The following is a 10975-nucleotide window of genomic DNA, read 5'->3' as shown; positions in this document are numbered from 1 at the left end:
CCAACCCGTCCAGTAGGTGCTCTCTCACCTCGACGAATCTCTCGGCCATCCACTCGATCCATCTCACTAGGCCCAAGGCCTCGAGAGAATCGAGGAGCACGTCTTCCTCGTCGTAAAGCGGGCCCTCGGTTGTTCTGGCCGCCTCATCAATCCTGCGCTCAATGCAGGCCTTCCACTCCAGGCCAGCTTTCCTCATGGCGAGCAAATCCGCCATGAGGAACCTGGCCTTCTCGTCTTTTGGGGCGGTAGCCCCTTCGCCCCCAGTGCCCGCCCTTGACACTGAGGGCAGCCCGTCGTCTGATGACGACGGGGGAGGGGCCGGGACGCTACCCCCCACACCCGCCGGGCCCTGAGGCTCCGAGGACCTCTGGGCCGGTAATGATCGGCGCTTGTTCCGGACCATTTTCATCTCGTTTTTTGTTTTTTATCGAGGTTGTCTCCTCTAGGCTATTTGACAGCAGGCGCCACCCCGAAGAAAGAAGAAGAAAAGCTGGCTATTGGAAAGCAGGCGCCACCCCGAAGAAAGTAGAGGGGGAAACCGGGGACAAAGGGGCAAGGAAAAAGGAGAGGAGGTTATGGATAGGTGAGGAAGAAAGAATGGGTTGGGTGTTCTCCCACCCGTCACGGCCCCATTGTACCGGGTTTGGAGTCAGGGTTTTCCTTCCCCTATCCGCATTAGGCCAAAGTGCCCGAAGGGAGCGGAATCCCCTCTTCCCATGGTGTTCGCCAGCGACGACTTCGGATTACTCACTACTCGCTACTCACGGCCCGAAGGCCGCTTTCGTTTTCGTTTTCATCTTCCGTCGTCGCCGACGAACACCACGAGGGAGTGCAATGGACGCTCTTAGTTCACCGCCCCGCCCCCCCAGGCCGAAACAGCAGCCAATGGCTACTGAGTCGCCCCAGGGGACCGGGAACGGCTTAAGCCTCTCCACCACGGCAAGGTGGCGTCCACGGAGAGGTGCACCCTTCAAAGAGGGCCGAAAACAAGGTCCGTAACGCTGCGGGTCCAAGTGCATCTGGACCACGCACGCCGGCCACCCTGCCCACTAATTTTTTCCCCCTCTGCCGGGGGACCACCACTGGTGGTGTCCCCCCAGGTGTCCAGCCACCCAGGGGGACCCAGATGATTCGCGTGTGCCTTCGCTTGTTTTAGAGTGGGGTAAGGCAGGCCCCCACTAGGTAGACTCCTGTATTGAGAGATGTGCCTTCCTCTCGACCGAGCTCCCCTCATTTTAATTGGAGGGGCCCTCTCACCTAGGCAGAATCGGCAGAGAAGTATCGCGTCGACTACTACTCGGGGGGGACGCCAGCCCCGGCGTTTGGTCGACGGTCCCGCTCGATCGCTAGGCCGGCACACCGCCCGTTCAGGCACTAACCATTTGACCGAGGTGATCACATTGGAGATACACCTCGGCACCGCAGATGCCTCCGCGTTTTCCGGCTGGAGGAAGGCATACCCCACCTTGTGGATGAAAGGCTTGGGACCACCCAAGTCTGCTGATGTTCCCGGGTCCCACCGACCCTATCCGTATGAGCACCCAAGTACCCGCTGAGCCCAAGAACCGAAGTTCCCCGGTTCCACCGACCCTATCCGAATGGAAACCTACAGACCCAGCAAAGCACTAAAGGGACACCAGCAGACCATTACAGTGGTCCCCTCACCCTCATCGACCCTGCCCGTGTCCCTGCATCCGCCTTTTTATACAGGAGGAATGCAGACTCCTGTTGAGATATGTCAGCCTCGGGGTCAGCGACCCGTCACTTGACATGCCTCGCCACTCGACGGCATCCGTGACTCGAAATAAGCGTGCATCCGATTTTTCCGGAGGGTGATGCACTAACCCTCGCTGCATCTCCTACCCGACGCGAGCTAACCTGAAAAGAAAAACCTGAAAGAAAAATAAGAATTAGCTTAAAACTAACTTAAAAACTACCTTATAACTAACTTAAAATTAACTTAAACTAACTTAGAACTAACGAAAACAAAAAACGCTGAATTGATCTCATCGCAGATCAACCAGCACCGGACGCCTTCGAGTTTTTCAAAGATGGGGAAGGCGCACCCCACTCTGTGGATGAAAGGCTCGGGAGCATCTGTCCGCCTCAGCTTCCTCGGGTTCCACCGACCCTATCCGAATGGAAACCCTATGACCCGCTTGAGCCCAGGAACCGAAGTTCCCCGGTCCCACCGACCCTATCCGAATGGAAACCTCCGGACCCAAGCGAGCCAGAAACCTTAGCGGAGGTTTCGATGCTCCCCTCACCCTCATCGACCCTTCCCGTGTCCCTGCATCCGCGTTTTTAGACAGGAGGAATGCAGACTCCTGTTGGCCCACGTGACTCGAAGTAAATGTGCATCCGGATTTCCGGAGGGTGATGCACAACCCTCACCTCACCTCCCGCTTTCGCCGCGAAGGTGGGCATCCTACCCGCAACAAAAAGAACTACCGCGAGACGAAAACAAAAAAACGCTGAATTGATCTCATCGCAGATCAACCAGCACCGGACGCCTTCGAGTTTTTCAAAGCTGGGGAAGGCGCACCCCACTCTGTGGATGAAAGGCTCGGGAGCATCTGTCCGCCTCAGTTCCCTCGGGTTCCACCGACCCTATCCGAATGGAAACCCTATGACCCGCTTGAGCCCAGGAACCGAAGTTCCCCGGTCCCACCGACCCTATCCGAATGGGAACCTCCGGACCCAAGCGAGCCAGAAACCTTAGCGGAGGTTTCGATGCTCCCCTCACCCTCATCGACCCTTCCCGTGTCCCTGCATCCGCGTTATTAACAGGAGGAATGCAGACTCCTGTTAGCCCCCGTGACTCGAAGTAAATGTGCATCCGGATTTCCGGAGGATGATGCACAACCCTCGCCTCACCTCCCGCTTTCGCCGCGAAGGTGGGCATCCTACCCGAAGTTTCTAAACCCGCTCCCGGTAGAGGCGGCTTGTGCAGCAGTGTCCCAATCGAGATACCAATGTCTCGGTCGAGACACCACCGCACCCGGCTGCCTACGTTTATTTATACAGGGGTGGGCAGGCCCCCTGTCGCCGACGTGCAACGCCGACTCCTAACCCGTGTCCCCGCCTCCGCGTTTTTTATTTAAAGCGAGGGGAGGCGGACCCCCGCTTGCGGTATGTTGACCGGTGGATTCAAGTGGGTCTTCCACAGGAACCCATCACCCAACATAACCACGCCATACGGGCACACGTGACTCGAGTTAAATGTGCATCCGGTTTTCCGGAGGGTGATGCACCACCCCTCAACCTCACCTCCCGCTTGAAGAGCGGAAGATGGGCTTCCTACCCGAGAGAAGCTCCGCCTCCACGTGGAGACGGTGTTGTGCTGTGTTGTTTCCATCGGGAAACACTATCGTGCTTCGCGACGGAAGTCAACACTGCACCCGGCTGCCTTCGATTTTTTATACAAGGGTGGGCAATCCCCCTGTTGCCGACGTGCGACGCCGGCTCCTTCCCGTGTCCCCGCCTCCGGATTTTTTATTTAAAGCGAGGGGAAGGCGGACCCTTCGCTTGCGGTATGTCAGCCTCCAGGTACCGTAAACACAGTACCCTTCACCTGACATAAGGACCGCTCCACTCGACGGTTCCCGAGACTCGACATAAGTATGCCTCCGATTTTTCCGGAGGGTGAGGCACCAACCCTCTTGAAAGCAAGCCGCGACCCGAAGACTCTACTGCCCGGTGGCCAAAAAGATGGTGGATTTCCGCGTCTCTCCGAGGAGAGACCCGAACTCCACCCACACACACACTCACACATGCACACACCATTCACACACAGAGGAACCGCCACCGAGATAATCCCCGCCTCTGGCCCGGCAGGTGACAAAGTCACCCCACCAGTCCCTCGGGCGAGGGTCCCGGCCGGTTCCCGTTTTTCCCCTTTGAGGGACGCTTCACGGCGGGAGCACCCACCGATCCGCCACCTCATCCCCCCTGTGGGAGCACCCACACAAGTTACGGGCGGAGAGCTAGGCTCCCCCTACAGTGCCGTACCACTGGGCGATTGAAGTCAGGGCCGCCAACCCCTTCCAGCGAACGAGACTGGTCCGCGGCAGCAGACCTCATCTCTATGGAGTCGCTGGGCTCCATCTGCACCCAAAGCCGGGTACCGTGCTATTTGAAAGCGGGCGCCACCCCGAAGAAAAGTAGAAGTGGAGACCTTGGGACAATCGGTCGGGGAAGAAGGATGGGAGGTTTAGGATGGGAGGAAGAAAGAATGGGTTGGGTGTTCTTCCACCCGTAACAGCCCCATTGTGCCGGGTTTGGAGTCAGGGTTTTCCTTCCCCTATGCGCATCAGGCCATAAAGCCCGGAGGGAGCGCAACCCCCCTTCTCGTGATGTCCGCCCACGACGACTTCGGATTACTCACATACTCGCTACTCACGGCCCGAGGGCCGCTTTCGTTTTCGTTTTCATCCGAAGCCGCCGCCTACAGCGGACACCACGAGGAAGTGCAATGGTGCGCTCTTAGACCCCTCAACCCGAAGGAAGAGGGGAGCTCCTCCACCACGACAAGGTGGCGCACCATCGGAGGAGAACCTAACCTAACCTAACCTTTTTTTTTTTTTTTTTTTTTTAACGCAGGGGAAAATGCATTACGCACACCCCCAAGGCGCCAAGACGGCGCGCCAAGGGGGGTAGTGTGGGACTCCCCGGCCCTCGGGAGAGGCTAGTCCTCTCCCTCGGAGTGCAATGCCGGGTATACCCACTAAAAACCCCTGCGTGCAGCCACCCGTGCTGCTTGGCCCGGTCCCCGCGTACACGCTTACGCATCCCAAGCGAGGACCGGGCGGCCTGGCCCAATTAAGGGCCCCTCGCGTGGTGCCTGGTGGTGGGCACCGATGCGACCAAGTCGCGTCTCGCGCCGCCGCGGGCGCCGGGATGCCGTATCCCGACGAGCGCGGCTCACACGCGTGGAGGGGGAAACTGCACCCCCTCCCGCTCCCGTTCGGACCCGGGAGCTCTCCCACGGGACCTCGCGTCCCTGGGGCCAACTGCCCCTGGGAGGGAATCGCCGAAGCGTTAGACCCCCCCCGGGGGTGGGAATCGCCGTAGCGTTAGACCCACCCCCCACCGGGGTGTGAGGCTCGAAGCACTACGCACCCCGGCGCCAGGGCGAGACTTAGTCTCCACCCTGGCCTCCGCGTCCACCAGGGGGGCGGAGGTCATCTCATCTCCGTACTCCCCCCGGCTTCAGCAACACACTTCCCCCATTCTTCCGAGGGGGGTACTCCTGGGAGGGAGGTCATTCTCCCGACCTCAGCCTCCCTGAGCCCCATGCCTCTCAAAGGGGGCGGGGAGACAAGTCTCCCCGTCGCGCGGTCCTCGGTCCGACGAGGACGAGTCGTCGCGTCGCGCGCCTCCTCGCGATGGACCCCGGATGTTCGGGGGTCCTGGCACGCGAAGTCTGGGCACTCTTAGTTCACCGATCCCGCCCCCCGGGCCGGAACAGCAGCCAATGGCTAACTGAACCGCCCCAGGGGACCGGGACCGACTTAAGCTCCCCCACCACGTCAAGGTGGTGCCCAATCGGGGGAGTGCACCCTTCAAAGAGGGCCGAAAACAAGGTCCGTAACGCTGCGGGTCCAAGTGCATCTGGACCACGCACGCCGGCCACCCTGCCCACTAATTTTTTCCCCCTCTGCCGGGGGACCACCACTGGTGGTGTCCCCCCAGGTGTCCAGCCACCCAGGGGGACCCAGATGATTCGCGTGTGCCTTCGCTTGTTTTAGAGTGGGGTAAGGCAGGCCCCCACTAGGTAGACTCCTGTGTTGAGAGATGTGCCTTCCTCTCGACCGAGCTCCCCTCATTTTAATTGGAGGGCCCTCTCACCTAGGCAGAATCGGCAGAGAAGTATCGCGTCGACTACTACTCGGGGGGGACGCCAGCCCCGGCGTTTGGTCGACGGTCCCGCTCGATCGCTAGGCCGGCACACCGCCCGTTCAGGCACTAACCATTTGACCGAGGTGATCACATTGGAGATACACCTCGGCACCGCAGATGCCTCCGCGTTTTCCGGCTGGAGGAAGGCATACCCCACCTTGTGGATGAAAGGCTTGGGACCACCCAAGTCTGCTGATGTTCCCGGGTCCCACCGACCCTATCCGTATGAGCACCCAAGTACCCGCTGAGCCCAAGAACCGAAGTTCCCCGGTTCCACCGACCCTATCCGAATGGAAACCTACAGACCCAGCAAAGCACTAAAGGGACACCAGCAGACCATTACAGTGGTCCCCTCACCCTCATCGACCCTGCCCGTGTCCCTGCATCCGACTTTTTATACAGGAGGAATGCAGACTCCTGTTGAGATATGTCAGCCTCGGGGTCAGCGACCCGTCACTTGACATGCCTCGCCACTCGACGGCATCCGTGACTCGAAATAAGCGTGCATCCGATTTTTCCGGAGGGTGATGCACTAACCCTCGCTGCATCTCCTACCCGACGCGAGCTAACCTGAAAAGAAAAACCTGAAAGAAAAATAAGAATTAGCTTAAAACTAACTTAAAAACTACCTTATAACTAACTTAAAATTAACTTAAACTAACTTAGAACTAACGAAAACAAAAAACGCTGAATTGATCTCATCGCAGATCAACCAGCACCGGACGCCTTCGAGTTTTTCAAAGATGGGGAAGGCGCACCCCACTCTGTGGATGAAAGGCTCGGGAGCATCTGTCCGCCTCAGCTTCCTCGGGTTCCACCGACCCTATCCGAATGGAAACCCTATGACCCGCTTGAGCCCAGGAACCGAAGTTCCCCGGTCCCACCGACCCTATCCGAATGGAAACCTCCGGACCCAAGCGAGCCAGAAACCTTAGCGGAGGTTTCGATGCTCCCCTCACCCTCATCGACCCTTCCCGTGTCCCTGCATCCGCGTTTTTAGACAGGAGGAATGCAGACTCCTGTTGGCCCACGTGACTCGAAGTAAATGTGCATCCGGATTTCCGGAGGGTGATGCACAACCCTCACCTCACCTCCCGCTTTCGCCGCGAAGGTGGGCATCCTACCCGCAACAAAAGAACTACCGCGAGAGCGAAAACAAAAAACGCTGAATTGATCTCATCGCAGATCAACCAGCACCGGACGCCTTCGAGTTTTTCAAAGCTGGGGAAGGCGCACCCCACTCTGTGGATGAAAGGCTCGGGAGCATCTGTCCGCCTCAGTTCCCTCGGGTTCCACCGACCCTATCCGAATGGAAACCCTATGACCCGCTTGAGCCCAGGAACCGAAGTTCCCCGGTCCCACCGACCCTATCCGAATGGGAACCTCCGGACCCAAGCGAGCCAGAAACCTTAGCGGAGGTTTCGATGCTCCCTCACCCTCATCGACCCTTCCCGTGTCCCTGCATCCGCGTTATTAGACAGGAGGAATGCAGACTCCTGTTAGCCCCCGTGACTCGAAGTAAATGTGCATCCGGATTTCCGGAGGATGATGCACAACCCTCGCCTCACCTCCCGCTTTCGCCGCGAAGGTGGGCATCCTACCCGAAGTTTCTAAACCCGTCTCCCGGTAGAGGCGGCTTGTGCAGCAGTGTCCCAATCGAGATACCAATATCTCGGTCGAGACACCACCGCACCCGGCTGCCTGCGTTTGTTTATACAGGGGTGGGCAGGCCCCCTGTCGCCGACGTGCAACGCCGACTCCTAACCCGTGTCCCCGCCTCCGCGTTTTTTATTTAAAGCGAGGGGAGGCGGACCCCCGCTTGCGGTATGTTGACCGGTGGATTCAAGTGGGTCTTCCACAGGAACCCATCACCCAACATAACCACGCCATACGGGCACACGTGACTCGAGTTAAATGTGCATCCGGTTTTCCGGAGGGTGATGCACCACCCCTCAACCTCACCTCCCGCTTGAAGAGCGGAAGATGGGCTTCCTACCCGAGAGAAGCTCCGCCTCCACGTGGAGACGGTGTTGTGCTGTGTTGTTTCCATCGGGAAACACTATCGTGCTTCGCGACGGAAGTCAACACTGCACCCGGCTGCCTTCGATTTTTTATACAAGGGTGGGCAATCCCCTGTTGCCGACGTGCGACGCCGGCTCCTTCCCGTGTCACCGCCTCCGGATTTTTTATTTAAAGCGAGGGGAAGGCGGACCCTTCGCTTGCGGTATGTCAGCCTCCAGGTACCGTAAACACAGTACCCTTCACTGACATAAGGACCGCTCCACTCAACCTAACCTTTTTTTTTTTTTTTTTTTTTTTGGTAACGCAGGAGAAATGCTTTATGCATACCACCACCCTCGGGGGAGGAGTGGATGGTTATGCGGGACTCCCGGTCATTGTCGACCGGTTTACCCGCTAAAACTCCTGCGGTGGCCTTCCGCGCGTTTGGAGGGGCAGGCGGGGACCAGGGACTCGCTGATGCAATACTTCTGCATCCCCGACTGTGGTTCCCCTCCGCGCTTACGACCCAGCGGCGTTTTGGCGGCCGCTGGGTCTCCATCCCGAGGGAAAGGAGCATTAATAATAATAATAATAATAATAATGCTCCCTCCCCTCTCTCTTCCCTCTGTGGGCGAATGGGGCCACGCCATTCACCCACCTTCCTCGGGGACTTTGATTAGACCGCCAAGAGCCCCCGCTCATGACGGTCAAGTCCCGAGGGAATCGCGACAGGGCCGCTATGTCAGCAGCCCCCGTCGCGTACTCCAAGTGGGGGGAGGGAGGACGAAATGTCTCTCTTCTCCCCCCGTTCTCTCGTCATATTAGAGGAGGGGGACTGGATTGTTATCCCCCTCCTCTCTGTCTCTGTGGTATGATTTACACCACTGAGGTGGGAGGGAGGGACATATTCCCCACCACTCCCACCTCGCCATCCCGTACGTTTGTACGTTCGTCCGTCCGGAGGAGGTCCTTAGGGGGGGGGAGATGTCTATGTTGCCGCGGCATTGCCACGGCTATGACTATATCTCCCCCCCTCATTGTCATCTCCCCAGGCGGGGAGACGAGGACCTCCTCCGGCGTCTCCGTCTTGCTGCAGCTATTGCTGCCCGCGGAGGGGGAGAGGCCGGGGGTGTGGGTATATCCCTGTCCTCCACCTCTCCCTCCTCCGCGCTCTCATCGACGCTCTCCTCCTCCGCGTCCTCCTCCTCGCTTCTTTGGCGGTCGGCCGCGGCCACAGCAGCTACGGCCTCCGCTGCCGCCTCCTCCTGCCGACGCAGGCGTTCCGCCGCCTCCTTTTGGAGCATTACCAACTCACAAAAGGAGGCGACGGCCTTCCATGCCTCCTCGCTGCCGACCATTTGTTGTGCAAGGGCCGGCAGCGAGAGGTCTGCACCCACCTTCCTGGTGAGATCTTGGCGCAGCCCATCCCAGGCCGGGCATTCGGCCAGGGTGTGCTGCGCCGTATCTCTTGCCGCCTCGCAATGGTGGCAGTGCGCGGTGTCCTCCCGTTTGATTCGACACAGGTACTCCCCGAAACAACCGTGTCCGGTGAGCACCTGTGTCAATCTATAGGTTGCCTCCCCCTGAGCCCTGTCCATCCATTTGGACAGACAGGGCCGGATGGCCCCGACGGTCCTCTGACCCGCGGTGTTCGGGTCGGAGAGGTGGGCATCCCACCTCTCTATCAGGGACCGCCGGGCGTGGAGCCGGATGACCTTCTTAATGCGGGCCGGAAGCTTTCTTCCGCCAAGGCCGCCCCGTAGTTCCCGCTCCCGCCAATATATATCGGCATACATTTGAGCGAGGAACTCCAGGGGCGGCCAGCCCGCAATTATAGTGACCGCCGCATGGGAGACGGTACGGTAGGCCCTTACCACCCTCGCGGCCATGGTGCGCTGCACTCTTCTGAATGCATCTTTCGCGCTACGCATGGCCGCGAGATCCCGCGCCCAAATGGGCGCCCCGTACAGGGCCACCGAATTCACCGTCCCCACATATAGGCGGCGGACACGGCCATCCGGGCCCCCAAGGTTCGGCAAGAGCCGGCCTAACGCGGCCGACACCCGCTCAACCTTAGGGGCAAGGACACCAAAGTGGTGTCCAAAACTCCACCGGCCATCCAATAAGAGACCGAGATATTTTAATCGGTCTCCCACCAGGATGGAGGCTCCTCCTACTCGGATACGGGTCTCGGGCGGCACCCCGGAGGCGCGACTATAAAAGAACATCGCCTCCGTTTTGTTAGCTGCCACCCTGAGACCCATATCGATGACACCGCGCACCACACACGCCGTTGCGGTTTCCGCCCTGGCCGCAGTGTCCCCCCAGTCCCCCCCCGCGGCCACCACAATCGTGTCATCAGCATAGCATATGACATGGCAGCCGCGAGGGAGGGGAAGGCAGAGAACTCTGTCAAATGCGAGGTCCCATAGCAGAGGGCCCAAGACCGACCCCTGCGGGACCCCGCAATGGACACTCCGTCGGTGCTGGAGCATGTCCGGTCCGACATACTCCAGCATTCTGTCCCGGAAATAACTTTGGATGATCCCCACGAGGTAGCTGGGGACGCCTCTTCTCTGGAGGGCGTCCCCGACGCAATCCCAGGGCAGGGTGTTAAACGCATTGGCGATGTCTAGCGACACCGCCATGCACACCCCGCCCTCTTCTATCGCGGCCTCCGAGAGGGACCTGACGCGTTTGATTGCGTCAATCGTTGAACGTCCCTCCCGGAAGCCGTATTGCTCCTCATGGAGATCTACCCCTTCCCGGGACAGATGCTGGACGAGGCGGGTAGCAATGATCCTTTCCAGAATCTTCCCTACCTCGTCCAGCAGGCAAATTGGCCTATAACCCGACGGAGTGCCCGGTTCTCTGCCCTCCTTAGGAAGAAGGACCAGTTTGGCCTTCTTCCATTGAGGGGGGAACACCCCTCGCCTGAGGCACTCGTTAAAGATGTGCCTCAGGCGCTCGCCAAGGAAGTCAAGGGCCCGGACCCATATTTTACCGGGTACCCCGTCCGGCCCGGGTGCCTTACGCGACCCGATGCGCCGGACGGCCCGGATGATTTCGTCCC

General features: G+C 59.3%; 1 protein-coding gene across 1 annotated transcript; it reads left to right on the top strand.

Annotated features, from left to right (window-relative positions):
- The first annotated feature begins 834 nt into the window (after positions 1–834).
- LOC112638835 (vegetative cell wall protein gp1-like) lies at positions 835–8320 on the top strand. Its single transcript, XM_025411222.1, has 5 exons — positions 835–991; positions 2495–2727; positions 3170–3347; positions 7087–7319; positions 8231–8320. Exons 1-5 carry the CDS (start codon positions 835–837, stop codon positions 8318–8320), a joined length of 891 nt encoding a protein of 296 aa, XP_025267007.1.
- The last annotated feature ends 2655 nt before the right edge of the window (positions 8321–10975 follow it).

This window comes from Camponotus floridanus, unplaced genomic scaffold, assembly GCF_003227725.1.
Source record: "Camponotus floridanus strain SB8 unplaced genomic scaffold, Cflo_v7.5 scaffold382, whole genome shotgun sequence".
Classification (NCBI taxonomy): Eukaryota; Metazoa; Arthropoda; class Insecta; order Hymenoptera; family Formicidae; genus Camponotus; species Camponotus floridanus.
The sequence above is the reverse complement of the archived record's forward strand: the minus strand, read 5'-3'. Positions and strand labels throughout refer to the sequence as shown.

Excerpts from the sequence above, each read along its gene's own strand:
- LOC112638835 (XM_025411222.1), top strand. The coding sequence starts at position 835 with ATGGACGCTCTTAGTTCACCGCCCCGCCCCCCCAGGCCGAAACAGCAG. Across the intron at positions 992-2,494 it reads CAAAGAGGGCCGAAAACAAG|ATCAACCAGCACCGGACGCC; the intron begins GTCCGTAACGCT and ends ATCTCATCGCAG. Across the intron at positions 3,348-7,086 it reads TGGAGACGGTGTTGTGCTGT|ATCAACCAGCACCGGACGCC; the intron begins GTTGTTTCCATC and ends ATCTCATCGCAG.